The 23,003-nt window shown below is 43.5% G+C and overlaps 2 protein-coding genes across 4 annotated transcripts in view; one reads left to right on the top strand and one right to left on the bottom strand.

Annotated features, from left to right (window-relative positions):
* Positions 1-231: 231 nt before the first annotated feature.
* LOC135901447 (NFU1 iron-sulfur cluster scaffold homolog, mitochondrial-like) lies at positions 232-1,629 on the bottom strand. Its single transcript, XM_065431258.1, has one exon. It carries the CDS (start codon positions 1,586-1,588, stop codon positions 809-811), a length of 780 nt encoding a protein of 259 aa, XP_065287330.1. The 5' UTR covers positions 1,589-1,629; the 3' UTR covers positions 232-808.
* A 185-nt stretch (positions 1,630-1,814) lies between these two features.
* The window catches only part of LOC135901446 (mitochondrial intermediate peptidase), a 59,845-nt gene continuing 38,656 nt past the window's right edge, over positions 1,815-23,003 (top strand). The window contains exons 1-5 of one of the 3 annotated variants that reach the window (XM_065431255.2): positions 1,815-2,177; positions 2,712-2,885; positions 3,401-3,489; positions 8,964-9,111; positions 16,061-16,179. In XM_065431255.2, the coding sequence (XP_065287327.1) occupies positions 2,010-2,177; positions 2,712-2,885; positions 3,401-3,489; positions 8,964-9,111; positions 16,061-16,179 (698 nt within the window). In that variant the 5' untranslated portion in view covers positions 1,815-2,009. Of the gene's footprint in view, positions 2,178-2,471; positions 2,590-2,711; positions 2,886-3,400; positions 3,490-8,963; positions 9,112-16,060; positions 16,180-23,003 lie in introns of those variants that run through there. The other 2 variants (XM_065431256.1, XM_065431257.2) reach the window with 2 other exon arrangements.

Raw genomic sequence — 23,003 nt, 5'->3', positions numbered from 1 at the left:
AGCAATGAAATTTTTCAACGTAGACCCCTACAGTGTATCGTAGCATTCCCATCACTTTTCAAGTCATAATGCACCAATATGGTAAGCAAGCACACTTTTTGGTCGTCGCAATCACCATCACTAGTTACTGCTGCTGGTTGCATTAGATGTGGTTCGTCATCAATTCTTGCACTTTGTTTGATGTCGATGCCTTGTCACCTTAATGTTGCACATATGATGATGATTCCTCCCTTAGTTCTTGCAACATCTTGTCACGAATATATTTCCAAGATAAACCTTTCAGTACAGGTACAGAATGATGGCCTATTAGTTTTCCATTTTGTTGTCCTGTTGACTCACGTATTCCTCAGTGCTTGGAGTGAAAGGTTAATTTTATGTCATTTGTGTAAATTACAATGATGCTTTAATGCTTCTACATTTACTGTGAAATACTAATGCTTTTATATATAGCCTCTCTACTTGTCAGCCCACTTCTTGTGCACATTTCATAAACAGTCAAATTGTTCACTTTTTCACGCCTTCAGTTTCCTTCAATTTTATAAGACGCATAAGTACATCTGCAACATCACTATGCACAGCACATCCACACAAATACAAGCACATTAGTAAACAGCACGTATGCAGGCGCTTGCTTGGTATACAAGCTGGAGCGGAACATGAAAATGCCAGCCTGCAGTCAATGCCAGTTTAACTAACCTTATACCAAAGAAACAATCCTCCTTGCAACGCAGCCCATTACACTTTCAACAAAAACAGACAACTTCGCAAATTGTGCGTCCTAGCTAAAGTCGCTCAAACGATTGCAGCGCTACGGATCTACTCCCTTCCTCCGTATCGTATCTTCTAGCTTTTCAAATTCTTTGTTCGAGACTTTCTCCGCCTCATCCACGACTTGCTCGACGCTCTTCACCTCGGGAACATAGAACTGCAGCATATTTTGAATGCCCGCCTTGAGTGTAACCGAGGAACTCGGGCAGCCCGTGCAGGAACCTTGCAACTTCAGCTTGACGACGCCGTCTTCGAAGCCCATGTAGAGGATGTCGCCACCGTCCTCCTGTACCGTTGGCCTGATCCGCGTCTCGATCAACTCCTTGATGGTTAGCACCGTCTCGCTGTCGCCTTCTTTCGGCTGTGTGTCTTCGGACACCTGGGTCGCGGCACTACCGTCGTCCAACACGGGCAGTCCGGTAGCGAAGAAGTCCATGATGGCCGCGAAGATGTGCGGCTTGATCACTTTCCACTCGGTTTCATCGTCCCCTTTCGTCACCGTGATGAAGTCCGGCCCCAGAAATACAGCTTTGACGCCTTCTACACGAAGCAAATGACGCGCCAGCGGAGAGTCCTTCGCACTCGCGATGTTGGGAAAATCGCGGGTGCCCTGCTCGAGTACCTTCACATTGGGCAGGAACTTGAGGCAGTTTGGGTTTGGAGTGTCTTGGGTCTGGATGAACATGTGCGACACCCATGATGTCCTGAAGCCTCGACGGTTCCAAGCGTGCGACAACAGGGCACTGCGGTGCAACACGGAATCGTTTCGCAAAACACTCAGGCAACGATTGTGAACCAACGCGAAGATGCGGGCCGCCATTTTTAAAAAGACTTCACGGGTTTGAAATGCATAGACGTATGTACATAATTTGAGAGTAACGAAGACCGAGGCATTGACCGAAGGCAGCTACAATTTGAATACAAAATACTTAAATAAAAACAAGTTTATTTTGTATAGCGCGTTTTAGTGCTTTAGAAAGTCTATATTGTTACGTTTATAATCATTTAAAATCTGGTGCGCATCAGAGTACTTACTGACTGAACTTCTGTCATTTGTCCACACGAACAAACTAATATGGCGGCGCCCTGTAACTCTCTGAAGCTTTCAGTGTCGATGGTAAAATAATCTTGCGTTTGCGAGAAAAAGCAACGAAATTTTATATATACAGCACTGAGAAGCGGGCAATAATGACCTAACGTTATCACATGTAAACTTGTAATTGGCTGACTCTAGCTAAACAATGTCTAGTGGAGTCATACTTTTGCCCGCAGTGAAACCAGCCTTCGTTCGCGTTGGTTTCTCGTCGAGAATCAAGCGATCTTTGACTACCTGGTCGCGTTTGGCTTCGCGTTTCAATAGCATTGGTAAAAGAAGACCTAACTTTCAATTCGGATTTGGCGAACGTTCGGTGAGTGTACTAGTGTACTGCGAGTTGTCCTTGAAAACCCTCGGAGAGCCACTTGCTCGTTTCTTGCGGCGTGTTTTACAACCTTCGACCTGCTACTTGCGCTTTGTTTGAACATCAAATTGAAAGCGTTTCTTATGGTGTCATAGTTTACCCTGTAAAAAAAACAAAAAACACTAGGGTGCTTCATATTTCCCCGTTAATTATGCTAAGTAGTATCTTTGTTATCGCTGTATACGAAACCACAGAAAGCGCTTGAAACGTATGGGGTCGGCTTGTGACAGAGCCACGGGGAAAAAAAAAAAAAACGAGAATGAAGAACTGCATTAGTAACGTGTAAAAAGGTGTAGCATATCAGCTTCCTTGTAACGATCATACATTCGTGCAAAAAACGCTGGTGCCTTTGAGGACCCAGGTCTGCATGCACCAACCCAATCATACCTAGTACGTTGATTGATTAGTTAGTTTTGCCTTTATGAAATGTTTAACCAACTTCAGCCTTCGTCAGCCATTCTGCCTTCTGTTCATTATTCCCAGGGATTGTTCGGCCATCCAGTGCTGCACGAACCGTCGGGTTTCTACCTCTTGAAAGAGCAGGCTGTTAGCGATGCCGAGCAGTACGTCAGAGAAGCCACGGACCCCAATCGAAGGCGCAAAATGGTTCAGGTCTTCGACGACTTGTCAGACGCCCTCTGCCGTGTGGCAGACATGGTTCGTTGTCACTCCTCATTGCAGTACCACTCCTCATTGTCACTCCTCAATGTTTATATTCAGCATCACAGAGCAGTGAAAGCTTAAAAGTCCTTGGGCTAACCATGTAAGGATGTTCTGGATGACGATTACTTTTCTGTGCTTCTGGCTGCTGATGCACTTCTATTCTTCTATAGAAAGCATATTAATGAGTTGTTTGTAAACGCCAACAAGTACATATTATTACTCCTCAAATTTAAATTTATGTGTGCAGTTTGTGACACTTCAGATTCATATTTTTAACCTTATCAACTTGTCAACTTATTTGTAAGCAAAAGCAAGTGTGAGATCCCAGTGTCAAATTTTTTTGAAGGGTTTACACAAGGTGTGCGAGTGTATTGTCTTAATCATAAAAAAAAATTAAGGCATTTGCATTTAGCAGACAAACTGCTCATAAACAAGTAAGAGAAGTCTGCCGCCGTTGTTTCTTTACTTATGTGCTAGTATCATTTACTTATTTCTTGTATTTCTGCCAGGCTGAATTCGTCCGAATCGGTCATCCGGAAGGGAGATTTTCCTCAGCAGCGATGGATGCATCTGTTTCCATCAACAACCTTGTTGAGAAGTATGTCTGCCTGCTTCAGCATGCCTGCTTTTATTTCTGAAGGCACATTATGCTTGTACACTGGCCAGCCAATTTGGCATTGTTCTTCCGTCATAATGAATTCTTTCTGTCATACACATATTCAGGGGCCATATAATCTTTTGTTGCTATAAGAAAAAAATTACTTTTAAGTAGACCTTAACGATACTTGTATGTGAGGTTAGAACACGTAAATTAGCCTCGTGCTGGCTGTTAAGGCACTGTGAAATTTCTGGGCTTCCTATGGAAAATTGAAATTGATGTCTAGTGTGAAAAAATGTTTTATTTATGCACATTTTCTCACTGCACATCTTTTTCACTTGGAAGGTGAACAGTCACACATGTTATGGCACTCCGTAAAACATTTCTCGTTGCAGATTGGATGATTGTTTCTGGTGCAGTTGAATAGATGCAGCCATGTGAATTTCTTGGAATGTTCAGCTTTGTTGTAAACACAGTGTAGAGAGCATTGTTTTTCAGATGGTTACACAACGACATGCTGTTGTTTGACAGCTATGTATGATGTCATAACTCTGCTTTCTCTCACGTAAAGTGTCTTATTAGGATTTAGAACACCAGAACTGGTATGTAATGAAAATACAACAAATAGTTTTAAAAGGTTACTTTCTTCTATGAAAAGTTAGCTTTGGCAAATTCTGTGATTGTCCAGCTTCGTTAAAATTCAACGTCCGTGGGAGAACTAGATATTGGGCTAGGCTGGTGGATTTGGATTGAAATACTGGATTTCAGCGGGAAAAAGATATGAACACAGAAAAGACACACAGCACAGCTTGCCGAATTGTATCATGCCAAATTTTCATTTATAAATATAGCACCCATTGACGTTGCCAAAAAATACTGCTAGGCCAATAGATGAAAGGGCTATTGGATGCCCATGGTATGTTACTCATAATGCAGCAAACACAGTAATACTTGTTAAAAGAGCAATAATAATTTTCATATTTTGTGAATCAAGGTAAAGAGAAGACCCATGCCCTTAACTATATATAAAAAGAAAGAGAATAATTTTTTCAAAGGTAGCCAAAAAGAAGGAAGAGAATTATGGTAGGACTGATACCGTAATTGTGTAAATGTGCGTACATGAAACAAAACAAGTAAATCAAGGTCTGCATGCATCAATCATGTTGGTGCATATACTTCTGTCCACCTTGCAGGTTTCTGCAGAACTTTTACGTCAAACTCTTACCTTTGCTTTGAGTTGTTGATAAATTCGGCCTTGCCCTGCCATCAGCTAGCCGCCTGGTTAGCTCAGATGGTAGAGCGACTGCCCCGGAAAGGGGGTGGTCCCGGATTTGAGTCCCGAACCAGGACGAATTTTTCTTCGACTGCGAGGCTTTTCTTTCGAGAAACCCGTATTCGTTTCCTTCGTAGCAATTAGCTACATTTGGGTGGATGTCTCATTTTCCCTTAATTAATTACTTCTCTCCATTGTTCGAGTTTCCATAGGAGTATTATGTCAAATATATGGTATTATATTATTAAAAAATATATGCATTGTGTCATTTTCTGTGTGCCCTTACCTTCGTACGTGTTCTTAGCACTATTCCCACTCGAAAGTAAATCAAGACTGAAGGACTACAGAAAGAAAATACTGGCACATATATTTGTTTATCTTTCTTTGGTAACTGCTTTTCACCAGCCAACGAATGTTAAACGTTATCGCTTAGTGCAAGCCACGCCTGCCTCTACGAGAAGTTTCTGAAATGTAATCAATGGTTCTATCCGTTATCTGTTGTCGGCGAACCTTGAGTAATCTGATTATATGTGCTATGTGAATTGTGTAGTATTTTCTGGAAAGCATGTGATTACACTGGAACCTTTGACAAGTCACGTATAAAAGCTAACGCGATTCACCCGCTGATCAGATTTCAGCAATCGCTGACTGTGCTTACTGCTATCGTTGTGCTTCGAGTGTCACTTGTTTTGTGGGCACAGGTTCCCCCAATGAATAGCTAGTTTCGTGATTCACAGTTTTGGTACCGTGTTCTTCACTGTCACTACAACGGGACTGTACCTAGGACTTTCGAGGGCCTTGACAACCACATCATCAAATGCATCACAATGCATAGGCATCCTTAGATGGACATAAAAGCAAGTGTCACTTCAAGTTAAAGAGATAATTATTCTTAGATTTAGAGTAATTGCCATCATTGATAGGCTCAAAATGATGGGGACTGTTGAGATTGTCCCTCTTACCAAGAACATAGATTTTGTGGGCAAGAAAATGATGTAAACGTAAAACATTATTAGAGCCATCACTGTGAAAATACATTACTAACTCCCGTGACATGACGCGTCCTGTTTATGATTGGTAAGGTGTCAATGACTGATAATGGATCTTTCAGAAAAACTCACAGATGCTGCCCCTTCACAATGCTCTGTCGGCTCTGTTTGTGGCAATGTAGCATATTTTTCTTGTGTTCCTTTGATTTGAATTAGATTGTAACTCCCAGCAGAACATGTCTTCAGAGATTGCTATTTCAGTCATACAGAACACCCTGTTTCGTGCAGGTGATTTGAAGTGTGAGGGAATTGCAGGACCTTTTCCATCACCATTTTTCCTTTAAGAAATATCCATGCCACAGGGGCATAGTTAATACGATGAAGTGTCTCTTAATTGCAATATCTCTAAAGTTAGTGCTACAAGTTGATGCTGCACAATTTAAGAAGCAGTGAAGGCAGCAAATTTGTTTGCAGTCGTAGTATAATAAAAAAAAAAGAAGCCAACTTCACAATTTTTTAGGCCGTGAACTCGTTTAGTGCAACAGCAGCATTCTTCTACAGTGACTACCACTATGTTATTTTCACTTGCCTGCATTTTACACAAATATTTGTGCTCACCTACTACAGGGGAAAGGGAAAGAAGCTAACAGTTTCAGGGTTCTTGGTTGAGATAAGGCATGGGTGCTGTCGTAGGATAATGTATTAGTTTTAGGTAAGACTTTTAAGAAGTGTAATGTTTAATATAATCCTTCAATGATAATTTTGCCATGAGCAAAATTATGCCATGTCACATGGGAGATTTGAGTGAGAATCTCATTTTTTCCTCTACATTCGCAGCGCCACTATAGCAAAACCTCATTAATGTGTAGTTGGCGGGGAATGTGGATCAGGCAGACACTAAACTATGAACTAATTAACCGACAGTCACAGATGACCAGACAGACCTACAGACTTACAGACCTACAGGCCAAAAAAAAAAAAAGTCTTACTCATAACTCAAACACACTCATGCAGACAAGTTTTATTTGCAAGCAGGCAGCAAAAAATCTATGTTTTCACAGTGGAGCATGACATGGGTTTGAATCCCTGTAGTGGCAGTTGGGGACAAATATTTATTTTTCCTTCCTGTGTGGCGATGGTGAAGCTGGAAATGAGGCAGCTTGATTGACAAGAACACTTCGATGAGAGCAATGGTTGTCAGCATAATAGATTGGGTGGATGGGTACACAAGGCAAACATAGTTTCAAGCATTTCGCTGCTGTTTCAGTAAAACATTTAGCAGGTAAAAGTGTAAGAAATGCCACTAAAATGTGAATAGTCTTATTTTATAAAGAATAATTCTAGTTTAATTGAAAAATATGTTTCATGTGTAGCTGTGTTATCTGTGAGAGTATGCCTTCAATTGCTGAAAGCATTGTGAGGAAGCACAGTGCTGAGGAAGCACCACAAGTGGTGATAGGCGGAAATAATTAATGTAATTTCTTGTGCCCGTGCCACACAGACACAACTTTTGTATCGTGTCATACATGTGAGATTCCTAGAAGGCTTACTTAACAACCTAGCTTGACTGTTCAGTGCTTGTCTTTAGTACTGTTTAAGGCCATGTAATAATGCCAGACCATTTATCACATGTCATTCATGGGAGAGGATCTCATATATAGGTGTGCCTTTTCAGGCAGCCCAAATGTCTCGTCAGAATAAGCATGTAAAAAGAGCTCTGCATTGTTCTTGTTGAATAGTGTTGATAATAGTATTCTCGTTAAACAACTGATCACATGAAACTTGTGTGCCACAATTTGCACATACTGAAAGATATCAAATGCTATTTTTTTCACACTCCATTGAAAATTGTAATCATTTACAAATAAATAGATTTGTCTGAAAATCATTTGCTTTTGCATGTTTTAAATATTATTGCTAAAGGAACAATAGAAGAAGTCAGCTTTTGAAGTTTCTGTAATGTTATGGGGATAATATGGTTGTGTTTAATGCTTTTCAAACATTGTCTACCAACATTTACTCCTTTCTCCTGTGAGGATGAAATTTTTGCCCTCAGTGTATGTAAATAAATAAATTAAGCTGAAAAAGAAAGAAAGCTGCAATTGCTATTTTTCATTCCCAGTTAATTCATTTCTATTTGCTTTGCTGTAAAGAGAGTCACGGAAAGTATGTGTGGATTGAGTGCCTGAGTGACTGATGTTTGAGCTCCCTGGTATGAGAGAATGCTTAGACATGGGAGGCAGTCTCACGGATGCAGATGTCACCTGTGCTTGAGCACGTGTTCTTTAGCCCCAATAACATCTGCCGATCAAGCCATCTTTTCCACGCAGTGCGTGACTTAGGGCAGCATATAAAGAACTGTCAGAGTCTGTACGTGGCATACTAGTATGAAAGGGACTTCCTGACTAGTGCCCCGTATTGCTAAATGTCCCATAAAGGGAAACTTTCTTTGTGAATACAGACTGATTTTGATGCTGTGGGCGTTGGACTCTGAAGAGCAGCATATGTGCAGAAGGGGGAGGCTGTTAGAGGGGTGACATGGACACCTGAAGGGAGGGTGCGTGCAGAGCATGGTGCCACTTGATTGGTTGTAGCAGCGATGACATATTCTTGTCGCTGTAGATGTGCACCTGCTCTCGGTTGCAGCGGAAGAGATGTGTCGCAGTGGCAGGTATTGTGCCAGTGCTCTGTGTTGGTGTGTTGTGCAACACCACAGAAGTGGTTCCCAATGAAGTCGCCCGTCAGTGAGTAAAAAGTGAGGTAACATGCGACGCTTCTTTAACCAAAAGATGAATTCAACGGTGGCAAGAAGCGACAAAGACAGCCAAACGGGAAACCTTGTTTACTTTGACTTTTACCTTTGGCGGATTCTGGATAACCGTTCTTCCATTGGAATGCCGCGTTTCACTTTCTCAAGTGTGATCTTTACAAGAACTGAAATTTGGCCGAACTTGTAAGGATTCACACTTGACTAAAAGTGCAACAAACGAGGACACAAGAAGGAAAGTCAGAGAGAATGAAAGAATGATATCTACTTTCCGTGTGGTTGCCAGTAATGTTCCAAATTGTGCTTATGCAGTTGTCATTCTTCAACATTGTTGAGGGGTTTCCATTTGTGTTGGAGGCCCCTGTAGATTCCGATGTGAAGCTGCGTGTGCTCTATTGGCAGTCGGACTGCACGCGATGCCATTAATTTGTCCCGTTTTTTGCAGGCTCAACACAGACAGGAGGCTGTACGATGCCCTTAATGAAGTGGTGCAAAAAGGGGATGTTGTTCCGACGACAGAGGAAGATGACCATGTGTCCAAGCTTTTTCTGTTTGACTTTGAGCAGAGCGGCATCCACCTAGACGAGGCCACAGTGAGTGCAGACCCTTCTCTCTTTCGAATGAGCTCAACAAAAGCATAAAAATTCTCAGGAAGAAGACAAATGTAGAACAGGATCAGCTTTGACTTTCAGCTGCAATTTTATTGCTAGGACAGTTTTCAGCACTGTGAAGAGGTGCAGTGCCGACAAATCATAATTAGAACAGCAATGCGACGTGCTAGAGATTTTCAGGATATATTTTTCGAAACTGATACTAGGGGCAAGACAGCTAGGAAATGGGTAGGCTTTATGGTCTGGCTAGCTTCAGTTTTGCAATTACAATGTGCCTCCCAAATTTGCTGTGTCATAAAATTGCAATCAATGTACTTTAGGGGAATGAATGATTGGTGATTAACACATTATCATAATGTCCACTGCCAAAACTGTTGCAAATAAAGAGGGTTATCTCTTAATGTCTGTTACTCTGAATTTTATAATCATTTAATGTTTTCTGCAGAAATGCCTAGTATAGCATAAGCAAGCTTGTCCTGTTCTGTGTGTCTTCTTTATTGGAGTCTTTTAAAACCAAATGGCCTAAATCGGAGTGCTGCTGCTGTTTGTTTTGCATGGTTAACCCTTTCAGAGTCGATTTTTTTTCACCATGTGCAAGTGCCCAGGATAGACTTTTTTTATTTAAATTCTTCAGAGGCACCTATTTTGAAAAAAATTTGCTGTAATTTTTCTCGAGTGACCGTAAAGTGAAAAAGAAAAATTTTGCATTGGTATATATGTACTGTTTGTTCATGAATAACAACAATAAAAAAATGAAATAAGCTTATAAGAATTAAATATTTGATGCGTTGTTATACGCATAGTTCAGGGCTTAGAAAATGTGCATACGAGAATGTTTTGCAAGTCTCAAATGTTCCTGCTCTTACACTAACATTTACGTCCGTAGTGTAATTGAACTGCATAGGTGAGCACACTCAAGAAAACTATGGTTATGTGCCCTTCAAAAAAGCAAGATGTGTGACAAACTTCCACTAATCTTCATCTTATCGCCAATGAAACGCATAACCAGAGACAGTTCTCGCGAGTCTCCAAAAAAAGAAAAGGAAACGTATTTGCACCTTTGTGAGCAATAAATGAGCGAGTAACAGGAGGTCGCCTTTCGAGCGATTAGTAATGAGATAGCCATCAGTTTTGCGAGCGCAAGAAGCTGAAACCACCCGTGGATCAAAGCCCAGACTAATCGCCGCCCGCCCACGTGCGCACCAATGCGCGAGCAGTGGTATATGCAGTCGACGACCGATTTTTCGAACCCTCAAGTGACCGTGAAAATGCTAGAAAAATCAGGCAATCCAAAAAAACACATGTGCCCCCAAGAAACTCAAGTTATTGCTTACAATTGAGTTAGAGGCTGGAAAAAGTGATTAATGGTCTTCTGAACCATGCTTCGCTTGCGTGCAAGTAGGTCCACCTGAATTTCGGCGAGAGTCGTCGTGTCGCCGTAAGCCGATGAAAGAGTTGTGACCGCTTGCACCAGCTCAGCTTGCGTCGGCTGCGCTGCTGCAGGCGAGTCGTCGTCGCTCTCGGATTCTGCAAGCACTTGGCGAATGATTTCTTCATCCGTGAGTCTGGCGCATAGTTCCAACTCGCTGTCCATGTCCGTGAACTCCGAAAATGAGGCGGTCGAGGGAATTTTGACGCCTGCAGTGTGAAGGTCGTTGATGAGGGGCTCACTGCCACACAGCTGCTCGACGACACTATCCTCGTCCAAGAAAGCCGAGTTGCCATTCAACACAAATCCCGCGTGGCAGAAGCAGTTGCGCAGTGGTGGGCGTGCCAGCAACTTCCACGCATCAGCGAGCAGGCTAAGTGCTCCAAGCAAATTGCCAGAGTAGGCTTTTCCACTGTCGAGGCACAACACCACACGTGAAAGCAAGCTTGACCGATAGTTCACCTTCAGGTTGCATATCATGCCTTGGTCAATCGGCTGTAGAATACTTGTCGTGATTGGTGGCAAGACCTCGACTCGCACAGACTTCAAGTTGTTTATGAGCCCGTGTGCAGCACAGTTGTCGACGAACAAAAAAACTTTGCGGCCTTCTAGATCAAATTTACGATCTAGTTTTCTTACATAGCTTTCAAAAAACTGCTGTGTTATCCATGCCTTCTTGTTCGCCTCGTACAAGACAGGCAGGGACTTTACACCTTTGAAGCAACTCGGAGCATCGGCAGTTTTTCTGTCCCCGACATATTGCTGCTGACCAAAACAGTAACTCATTCCTTACTGTGTTTTCCACCATGGCGAAGGTCACCAGCAAAGGTAAGAGTCTTCTCTGGCATAAGCTTAAAGAAAAATCCGGTCTCGTCGCAATTGAAAATGTCATTCGGCGAGTATTCCCGTAAGAGCGACTGCAGCTTTTCACAGCGGTAGTCCGCAATGATGCTCAGGTGAACAACCGCACTTTCGCTGCACTGTTTCTTAAAGCTGAGATCAGCACGCTTTTTGAAGTTTTTTAGCCAGCCGTCGCTGACCTTAAATCTTTCAATGTTCATCTGAAGCGCCATCATCTCGGCATTCATTTGAGGAGGGCACCCGAGACGGGAAACAGCGTCTTGAAGCACTGAAGCCGATTCAATCAAATGCGAGCCACAGTAGTGACAGAACGTGGTTTTCGCGTCTCCGCAGCACTACCACGACTAGGCCTACTCGCTAAGCTCGTGAATGCACGGCAAACACAAACAGGCAGGCGAAGGAAGAAATGAAAAAAAAAAAACAAAAAAAAAGAATTGCGTTACGGCAGTGACGCCGTTCCGGAAGCGGAAGCTGCTAGCATATAGCCTCAATCCAGCGTCCAAGTAGCCATAGAGTTTCTCACTATAATGCCTAGAGGGAAATCTGGCGCTTACCGTCTATGGGAGTTTCCTAAGGGACGCTGTGCCGTCATGGGAATGACAGTATATTTGTCTGTGAGGCTCGTGTTGGCTGGTGTTGTAAGAGGCTTCGTCTAAAACGTGGATATGGCTGCACAAATAGCGCGTTCTTAATGTAAAATCTTCATAAAATGTTTCCATTCATGCGTATCACATCTTTACTCGCCTACAATGCATGACCAAGCGAAGAAAAGCAAGAACAGACGACAAACTGTTTGAAAGCGACCGCGAGTCTTGTAGTCTGTCCTCCAACTTTAGCAGCCCGCTGATACCTTTTACGTATCATATAATTGTACATGCAATAACAAGTTCTCAAAGTTAAACAAAACATGTCCTTGCATAATAATAAAGCTAAAACAGCATTTTACGTGCTGTTTTAGTAGAAAATTAATCATTGTGCCAGACGGAACGGTGCTTGCCTGGCTCTCCGAGAACAATGCCACTCCGAAGTCACAATATACCGGCATTCCCATGCATACCACAGTGCAGCAGCGCCAGATTTCCCTCTAGGTAATATAGTGAGAAACTCTATGCGAGTAGCTGAGGAACCGCCATGCAAGACCAACACCAGTTTCGAGGCTACAGGAGGAAAATGTAAGCAAACAATATGGCGGTTACACAGCTCAAAATGCACAGCAGTTGGCCCGGCTGATGCTTGGAAAATCCGAAAAATTGAACAGCCCTCCCTAGAGTGTTTGAAATTTTGAGCCCCGTAATACATTGACATTATGAGGTATGTCCTGCGGCCGGGAATAAGTCCGAAAAATCAAGCATGTCTGAAAAATTAGGCATCCGAAAAATCATTTGTCGACTGTAGAGGCGCAGGAGCAAACAAACCATGCAACGAAAACCTAGAGAGGGAGGCACGACAAAAAAAATTCTGCGCATTCCCGCATAGTGGCAGCACATGCCAGGAAAGAAAAAGGAAGTTGGTGGGCTTTTAAACATACAGACAGCGCTGTAAATATGTGGCATCAACCATGTTGTACTCATTCGTGGCGCTGTATATTGTCACGTGGTGGTGACGTTAAGAACACAGTAGCAATACTGTGATAGACAAAACTAACTTTTATCGGGCGAACCTGTGCCTACAAAACAGGCTACACTTATAGCACAACGATAGCGGCGAACACGGTCGGCGATCGTCGAAAATCTGATCAGCGGTTCAAGCGCGTCGGCTTTTATACACAATCGTCGAGTGTTCCAGACTAATCGTTGCGACCCGCGTGCCTTCCATAAAGTTCTACATCATTCGCGTCAGGCGAATAAATCAGATAACACAAGGTTCAGCAACAACAGAAGCATCGATAACTTTCCAGAAACTTCGGATACATGCAAGCGCGTCCCGCGCTGTGCGATAAGATTTGTTAGGCGGTGAAACCTGGTCGCCCGATAAATATAAATACACGTGTCAATACCCCCCTCTTAAAGAGCATCGTCCCAATGCTACAAAGAGAGCGAAACACAAAGGGACACTTATTAAACATAAGTAACAAAACAACGAAAAGAAATAAAGTCCGAAGGTCAGTTACGCGAAGTCCCAAAGTTCGTCAACGCTGGTGGTACGGCTTGAGCCGCACAACGTGGACAATTTCAGGTCGTGAGCGGCGCCGCTGTGACAGCGAAATGCCGTCTGGCACGACCTCGTAGTCTAGTGCACCAATACGTCGGATGATCTTGTACGGTCCAAAATAGCGACGCAAAAGCTTCTCGCTCAGACCTCGTCGGTGTATAGGGGTCCAAACCCAAACACGGTCACCGGGCTGGTATTCGACAAAGCGTCGTCGGAAGTTGTACTGTCGGCTGTCGGTCCTCTGCTGGTTCTTGATCCGCAGGCGGGCGAGCTGTCAGGCTTCTTCGGCACGCTGGAGATAGCTAGCGACGTCGAGATTTTCCTCGTCAGTGACGTGGGGCAGCATGGCGTCGAGCGTCGTCGTCGGATTCCTGCCGTAAACCAGCTTAAACGGCGTGATCTGTGTTGTTTCTTGCACCTCCGTGTTGTAAGCGAATGTTACGTACGGCAGGACGGCATCCCACGTCTTGTGTTCGATGTCCACGTACATCGCTAGCATATCGGCGAGGGTCTTATTCAGCCGCTCCGTAAGACCATTCGTCTGCGGGTGGTAGGCCGTTGTCCTCCTGTGCCTTGTCTGACTGTAGTTCAGAATGGCTTGGGTGAGCTCCGCTGTAAAGGCCGTTCCTCTGTCGGTGATGAGGACTTCTGGGGCACCATGTCGCAGCAGGATGTTTTCGACAAAGAATTTCGCCACTTCGGCTGCGCTACCTTTCGGCAGTGCTTTAGTTTCAGCGAAGCGGGTGAGGTAGTCCGTCGCCACGACGATTCACTTATTTCCGGTTGTTGACGTCGGAAAGGGTCCCAACAAGTCCATCCCGATCTGCTGGAATGGTCGGCAAGGAGGCTCGATTGGCTGTAGTAATCCGGCTGGCCTTGTCGACGGTGTCTTGCGTCGCTGACAGTCTCGGCATGTTCTGACATAACGGGCGACGTCGGCGGTCAGGTGCGGGCAATAATACTTTTCTTGTATCCTTGATAGTGTCCGGGAAAATCCTAGGTGTCCAGCGGTCGGATCGTCATGTAGGGCGTGCAATACTTCTGGACGAAGTCCTGACGGGACAACAAGAAGGTAGTTGGCGCGGACTGGGGAGAAGTTCTTCTTCACGAGTAGATTGTTTTGAAGCGTGAAGGAAGATAATCCGCGCTTAAATGCCCTGGGGACAACGTCGGTGTGCCCTTCCAAATATTCGACGAGGCCTTTTAGCTCCGCGTCTGCCCGTTGCTGTGCAGCGAAGTCTTCCGCGCTTATCATTCCGAGGAAGGCGTCGTCATTCTCGTCGTCTTGCGGCGGCGGGTCAATGGGGGCACGCAATAAAAGTTAGACAAAACTAACTTTTATTGGGCGAACCTGTGCCCACAAAACAGGCTACACTTATAGCACAACGATAGCGGCGAACACGGTCGGCGATCGTCGAAAATCTGATCAGCGGTTCAAGCGTGTCGGCTCTTATACACAATCGTCGAATGTTCCAGACTAATCGTTGCGACCCGCGTGCCTTCCATAAAGTTCTACATCATTCGCGTCAGGCGAATAAATCAGATAACACAAGGTTCGGCAACAACAGAAGCATCGATAACTTTCCAGAAACTTCGGATACATGCAAGCGCGTCCCGCGCTGTGCGATAAGATTTGTTAGGCGGTAAAACCTGGTCGCCCGATAAATATAAATACACGTGTCAATATGTACATCACTGACCCTAAAAGGTTTAAAGCAAGCTTTGAAGTAGCACTATTATATTTCTGATATATACCTGTTGGACAGTCGAATTAACAGTGGTTAAAGATGCCCTAAAGCAACTGCAGTTGAATCTAAATTATTCAAGCTTGTGTAGTCCAAAATTTCAGCTAATTTGGAGCAAATTCTGAAACATTTATGGTCCTTAATGTGTATTTCGAAACTTCTTAATTCAAAAAAGGTGGAAGTTGGCTTTTTGTTTTATATTCAAGCACTTCGTACTGTGCTTTTCATGTTCAATTGTTGACTACAGCTTACAAGTTGTTACAGGATCACTTATGTCCCAGGGGGAGATGGTTCCCTATTCCCAAAGTGATGGTGCGACTTTGTTTTCAAGTTTATGTCACTTTCTCACTTACGGATGCTCTCTTCTCAGCAACAGGAGTGTACTTGCTATTTTCAAACACCAATTCGTCAGATAATCTCAATAAATTTCTTGTGAAATGTCTCTTCGAGGCCAAGGGGCATCTTGTCTGAATGTTGCCAAGAGTTGTCACTTGTGCTCCCTTCTTCAGTTTGCCTTCAATCAAAACCAGACTGATGCTTTGTGCGAGTCAAGTTACATGCTATACATGCTGTTTTGCATTTTCTGTAGCTGATTACATAGAGTGAGCATGAGTACTCATGCATATAATTGATTGAATTTGTTTCCTTGTTGAAAATGCTGATTCCCAGTTATAAAAAGGCTCGAAGGTTAATTTAAGAACATTTATTAATTTTGTGTGTGTTGCTCATGTCTGTTCATTTCCAGCGGAAGGAAGTTGTGGCTCTCAATGACTTCGCCCTTCATGTGGGGAGCCACTTTGCCAACAATGCATTGCAGCCTCGTTCTGTGAAGAAGGCGCATCTCTCGGAAAGTGTCCGTGGCTGGTAAGTGATGTGTTGGGATTTGATGACTGGTGTGGCATGTTGGTTGGTTATCGACATGTCAGCCTCCTCGGATAGCCAGGTTCTCTATGAATAGGTTTGGAGTGGGCATAGATTGACACTTAGCAAACAACAGTTAGCATGAACGACATACAAAGGTTGCGACATGGGTGTGTCTGTTAGTGACTGACTAAAATATGTGATTAAATTGTGCAGTCAAATCAAAGGTCTTGTTTTGTGTTGATGTAATCAAATGCAATTTTATCAGTTGAATAAGGAATTCTTATTTTGGAATGGCATAAGGTAAAAGGTCACTTAAAACTGGATAAAGTGACATTTTATGGGGAAACATTGACATAATGTAAAGTCCTCCCCCTTTCCCACATATAATTTGAGGGGCACCCATGGGGTCATGAAATTGAAAGAATGTGACTAACCCCCTGTAATATGACTAACACACACATTTTTCCTTGGTAAAAAAATACGTTATAAAAACGTTATTATGCAAGCATAATTTAATAGCCAAAATCCAGAACACAGGGATGGAAGTGCTGCACCAATCGTGCTATCTTGCGCCAAACCACCAAGCTGCGACAACTTGTGCCAAAGCACCAACTTCAAATAAAGCTCTAAATTTTGCGGGATGTTCGTGTTCAGTGGCAGTCACACAGCCATGTGTTGGCTAGAATTGAGCCCTATAAGCCAAGCTAAAGCAATCCGTTTCAGTGTTGGTGTCTTGTAACTTTAACATTGTAACTTTAATGTTTATTTTTAATTATGGGGTTTTACGTGCCAAAATCACTTTCTGATTATGAGGCACGCCATAGTGGGGGACTGCGGAAATTTGGACCACCTGGGGTTCTTAAACGTACACCCAAATCTAAGTACACGGGTGTTTTCTCATTTTGCCCCCATCGAAATGTGGTCGCCGTGGCCGTATTGTAACTTGGCTGTAGGAAAACATAAATACGTAGCGCTGTACAATACATTATGATTGCTTTGTACAGTTGAACCCACTTATAACAATGTTCAAGTGCCACAAAAATTCCATTGTTATAACTTATAATTGGTATAACTGAGTTGTATTAAAAAAAAAATCAAAATGGGGGATGGTGTTGCTGTTCCGAGAAAACTATAATGGCGGGGAGGCCAGTTCTCGTCCCCATCACCTTCTGATTATACTGATTTGTTTAACTGTTTGACTCTCCTTCCTGCACGCTCCGATCGCGTGTTGGTGTTCAAGAATGGCACTGCTATAACAACTGCAAAGAGGGTGGCAAGTGACATATGAGCTCTGCCGAGGCATCACATTGGTAGCCCCAGAAGGCGCCTTCTAAAAAAATGCAGGAAGGTTGCTGCGGCACCATCTCGGCGTGAAAAACCCAGAAGAAACGCTGGGACGTGATTGCCACAACCATCTTGCCACCTAAGTACGTCCCACTGGCTTGCACGAGAAAACCGCATGTCCATCAGCCTTGCTTGATTTACCCAAAGCTTGCCGACATCCTTCTCCAAGGCATACAGGTGCTCCACGTAGTGAAGCATAAGGTCCCTCGCGAAAACAAGCCCATAAGAGACTGAATCATCTACAGGACCTCCCGTGGGGACAATGTTGAGGCAGCCTCCCCTACCCCGTCAGCACTGCCGCCGTAGCCGTCACTGTAGCTATCTGATGCAAGTACGTTCGTGACGATCGCCTCATCGGTTAGAAGCACTTCGTCCACAAATCTATAGCAGTGCACTTTCTTTACATCGGCAACACTGTGCGTTGCCGATGATCAGTGGGCAGATCAGCCATCTTCTGTTTCAGCGGCGAGTAAAATGAGGCTGAGAAACAACATGGCCAGGAAAGACTTCATTGCAGTGAACAAAGACAAGCACGAGGGACTTAATCTGTTAGCAGAATTGCACAGAATGAGGGCCATAGAGTAAAGAATGAACTGCGAGGACCCAGCGAGCAATCTGGGAGCAGCGCTGGCAGCGTTGTCAGCGCAGTTGGCGTGGTCCATTCATGTTTCGGAGAGTGGCTCGGCGCAGAGCTATGGGCACAGCCCATTCGTGTTCGGAGGGGTGGAAGGGCAGCAGGAGAGATGCGCGTGAGGCTGGCGTGCATCTCCCATGGAGAGAAGCACGAAGTGGTACTTGGGGTGGCGGGCGATCATGCAGCGGCTCGCATTTCACTTTTTTTTCTTTTCAAGGATTTCACATTCTATTACCTTTCGACGCAGACACCCAGCAGCCAGACGTCATCGTTATAACTGATAATGCAGCATGGGGACATTGTAGTAAACAGGTTATTTCCCACCAGAAAACATATAAAAGTTGACGTTGCAGCAACTTTTCATTGTTATAACTGATATGTTGTTAAAACCAGTATCGTTATAAGTTGGTTCGACTGTATAAGTCTTACGCGTTTGCGTAATATGCAGACCAGCTAAAGATGACTTGAAGTGGCACTCTCTCTTATGGGGCAGCCAGGAACGAAAGCTGCAATCTCAGCTGTATGAACAATTTGTAAAGTCTGTCATTATGCATTTTAAGACTCGCTTGTGCGCCCTATTGGTAAAGCGTCATAGATAAATGGCGAACACATGTATGTAACGTTAAAATATATTTCGCACATGAGTGTGAAACCTTTTGACCTGAAATATGCAATGGCAACCGTAATTATCACTCAAATTTGCACTCCGGGAACTCTATATTCTACCCAACCGCACTATACGAAGTCAGACTTTTGCTGCTACAAAACGCAAACCGATGGTGTTGTGTTTCGGTTTTAGTCTACCGTAGTGGCTGAATGGCAGTAGAGCAAAGCGTCAGAGAATGTGGGAACGACAGATATTGCATTCGCAGCAGTGATGTTGATGACACGATGGCACAAGGAGGAGGAATAAACATTATTTGTAAAGATGAGCTGACGGTGGAGTCATCTGAGGTGGGCGGCATCCCTAGTCCAGGAGGCCGTGGGCCTGAACTGACAGCTTGGCCCGGTTCACCGGACAATGTTGGTCTTCAGGACGCAGATCGAATCCCAAAATTTTAAGAAACCATTCTTTGGCATTGAAAATATCGGTTGCCAGTTTACATTGACTTTATGGGGAAGCCCTAATAATCAAACTTGTGTAAAATATTGGTCGGCTCCGCTAATCGGGTAGCCACTGAACAGTTTTTTCCTTTATTCGTTTCGTAAATGTCAAAGCTTTCTCTTTATTTTCTTCTTGCCAAGTTATGTGGAATGTTGGCAAACATGCAAAAACAAACAAAGTAACTTCGCATTTATTCTGTGGTGCTCTGCTATGCCAACTGAATGCCACCAAGAATTTTAGAAATTAACTGAGAGAATTAAGTGAACAGCGTTGACGATACGTGGATAGGTGTTGTTTGTGGTTGTCATGGTCAGTATTTCTTGTTCATTGTGCATGAACACATCTAATTAGTGAACTTTATAAACTGTTGAACTTTATAAACTGTTGATGTTGAAACATGAGCGATAACTGGAATTATAGTAACCTAAGATTTGCATTATCCAATATCTGTATTGAATAACTGAGGTAGATAATGTTAGCTAATCAAAATTAAATATTTGTTCCTTGTGTTCAATGAAAAAGAAACCTTTCGACTAGAATATAGCCTGTCAATATAGAATGGGTACTGTTCGCATAAATCCCTTCGTTAATTTTCTTTTCTTGGCCACATTTAGCTGGCAGGCCCGGTACGTATCTTAATAGTGGTTCCCGAGGAACAAATACGGGTTTTCCTTGTCAGGTGTATGACATGTTGTTTTTCCTTTAGTGAACTCTCCTCCACCTTGCGGGCTTCTGCAGAACTGATTCGTGGTAACCTAACAGTGCTCTCCAAAGTCAAATAAAAAATGCCTTTTCTTGATTTGTCTGTATTTCAATCATGTTTAGGCATAACTAGCATGCTTCAAAATGCGAATATTCTGCTCCAAAATGAAGGATTCCTGCTCCAAACCTGCTCCAGTGTGCCAAATTTGCTGCTCTCAAAGCTGCCCCAAAACTTTCTTGGCCGCTCTCATGCCTGAGAGCAATTTTTCTTAGCAAATATGCAATATTGTCACCTTGTAGTGACGGTAAAAAACACAGTATAGCTAAACTGTGAGTCACAAAACTAACGTTTTTATTTGGCAATACTGTGCCCCCAAAAGCAGGTCACACTCGAAGCGCAATGATAGCGGCGAGCACAGTTGTTGATTGTCGAAATCTGATCTGCGGGTCAAGTGCGTCTGCTTTTATATATGACTCGTCAATGGTTCCAGTGTAATCGCTGGTGCCCGTGTGACGTCCAGATCATCATCATCATTAGCCTGGTTACGCCCACTGCAGGGCAAACGCCTCTCCCATACTTCTCCAACTACCCCGGTCATGTACTAATTGTGGCCATGTTGTCCCTGCAAATTTCTTAATCTCATCCGCACACCTAACTTTCTGCCGCCCCCTGCTACACTTCCCTTCCCTTGGAATCCAGTCCGTAACCCTTGATGACCATCGGTTATCTTCCCTCCTTATTACATGTCCTGCCCATGTCCATTTCTTTTTCTTGATTTCAACTAAGGTGTCATTAACTCGCGTTTGTTCCCTCACCAAATCTGCTCTTTTCTTATCCCTCAACGTTACACCCGTCATTCTTATTTCCATAGCTCGTTGTGTCATCCTCAATTTAAGTAGAGCCCTTTTTGTAAGCCTCCAGGTTTCTGCCCCGTACGTGAGTACTGGTACTTCCAGATGGTACTGGTCAATTCACGTTGCGCACACAATCAGATTACACAGGGTTCAGTGATAACAGGCAATGGATGAAACGGTCGGTAACATTCGAATAAGCTCCAAATCATGCACATGCATCTTGTGCTGAGCAATAAGTTTAAGTTAGTGTATGAAATACAATCCCCAGAAAAAGGATAAGTAAGTACATGGGTCAATATTTTATTTTTATGTTGTTTGCCTCCGTGTGATTGCAGGTCAGTAAATGTAGCTTTGCTCTTACTGCAGTCATTCATTCACTGCATTGTGGTTATTATCGTATTTACTCGCATAATGATTGCACTTTTTTCTAAAAAAAATTGACGCAAATTCAGCGGTACGATCATTACCCGGGTTAAATTTTCCACGAAAAGAAACATTTTCTTTTTTTCATCCCGCATTTGCTGCAGGATGACAAGCAGGTGGCTGCCGCAGTCAGTGCGGAACTCCCAAACAAAAATGGCAGCCGGCGGTGAAAGCCGAACGTGCAGAACGCGGTTTTTCTTCTCATGAGTACATTACACGCATTGAAACAGTTTCTTCTATATCAGTAATGAATAATATGGTTAATACCGGCAATTTTAGACAAAAACGTAGCCATGTCCACTTTGAGGGGACAGAAACAGAGATGGGCGCGCTTAGCTGTCAGTGATAGAAACACATGGCGGGCATGCTGCGGAAACTGCGGTATTTGTCTTCACTGCTATACTAATACGGCACGTTTCCACTAGGGGTGGGCGAATATCTTAGCTGCGTTACTAGCGGCGGCGTATGTATAAGACACACTTCTAACGTATCAGTGTAAACATGGCCACTATCGTTGCCGCTTGCGATTTGTTGCATGCCCACGAGTGCAGACGAGAAGAATCGAAAGGCGCCTCTTTTGTTGTTGTTGTTCACCACAACCATTATGAAGCCTACAAATAATAAAGCCGAGGCAAGTTTGATTGTAGCTTTATTTTAACTTTTTTCCATGGAAGTGAGGAAAGTGATGAGAGAAATGAAATAGGGCATCAGGGCATCTGCTTAAGAATGCTGGGTGTATGCAGACCGCTTGGTATGTGTTCAAGAGTCGTTCACGTAGCATTTGACAGATGGTAAGCGCAATCATCATTAGCTAGACTTGGCACATGACATATTGCTGCGACAAGTTCAGGGTGCGATCATTACATGGGAAAGAAAAAAAAATCAAATTTTGCCGATCAGATTCAGGGGTGCAATCATTTCACGAGTGCGATCATTATGCGAGTAAATGCGGTATGTAAAAATGTGTCACATTTTTCGAGCCTTTGTACTCATTTCAGTGTACATTCTGATGTAAACAGTTCGTATCTAACAGCGGGCACTGTTTCCTGTGTGTGCGAAAAGGGGAAGATGGAACAGCAGGGACTCTCTTGAGATGGCAGTGACTAGGAGTGCTCTTGTGTGCATGCAAATCGTAGTTAATATTGTGCACTACAAAATGAGACCTTGTGGAATGAATTATCAATTTTTAGTGCAAATTATATTGTATTAACAGCCAATAATTGGTTCCTTAATACCTTAGATAGAATTCATTACATTCACCGTCTCAGTTTCAAACTCTAATACCTTTTTTTAGATAAACTTGGCCCTGTCCTTGTTGTGGAAGCGCAGTGTACTTTGTCTGGCTGTGGGCTTCAAATCACTGACTAATTTGGATAGTGTGGTCACTTTTGCACACAGATCACCGCCACCAAAATTATCATAAAAATTAGCCTTAGTAATTTCTGCTTACCAGTTTACTGCATCACCTGATCATATTAAGACAGTCTCGATTGCATAAAATTTATGCATGTGCATCTCATATTAAAGTGAAGCCTTCTTTGCGAACACTCCTGGAAATTCCTGACCATGGTTGCTGCTATCTTGCTGAATATTGCACGTGCAGGACAGCACTCGAATTGGCCGGTGTGTAGCCCCATCTGTTCTACATCACAGGTGTGCAAGTTACCCGCTGTGTTCTCTGTGGATCTTGCAGTGAAACAACGAACAATACCTAAATATCTTCACTGCAACACATACACATCAGCAAGTGCATCATTCCTT

This window comes from Dermacentor albipictus, chromosome 1 (assembly GCF_038994185.2).
Source record: "Dermacentor albipictus isolate Rhodes 1998 colony chromosome 1, USDA_Dalb.pri_finalv2, whole genome shotgun sequence".
NCBI classification, from domain to species: domain Eukaryota; kingdom Metazoa; phylum Arthropoda; class Arachnida; order Ixodida; family Ixodidae; genus Dermacentor; species Dermacentor albipictus.
The sequence above is the reverse complement of the archived record's forward strand: the minus strand, read 5'-3'. Positions and strand labels throughout refer to the sequence as shown.

What these genes read in the sequence shown, in the direction of transcription:
- LOC135901447 (XM_065431258.1), bottom strand. Translation starts at nt 1,588, where the DNA reads ATGGCGGCCCGCATCTTCGCGTTGGTTCACAATCGTTGCCTGAGTGTT.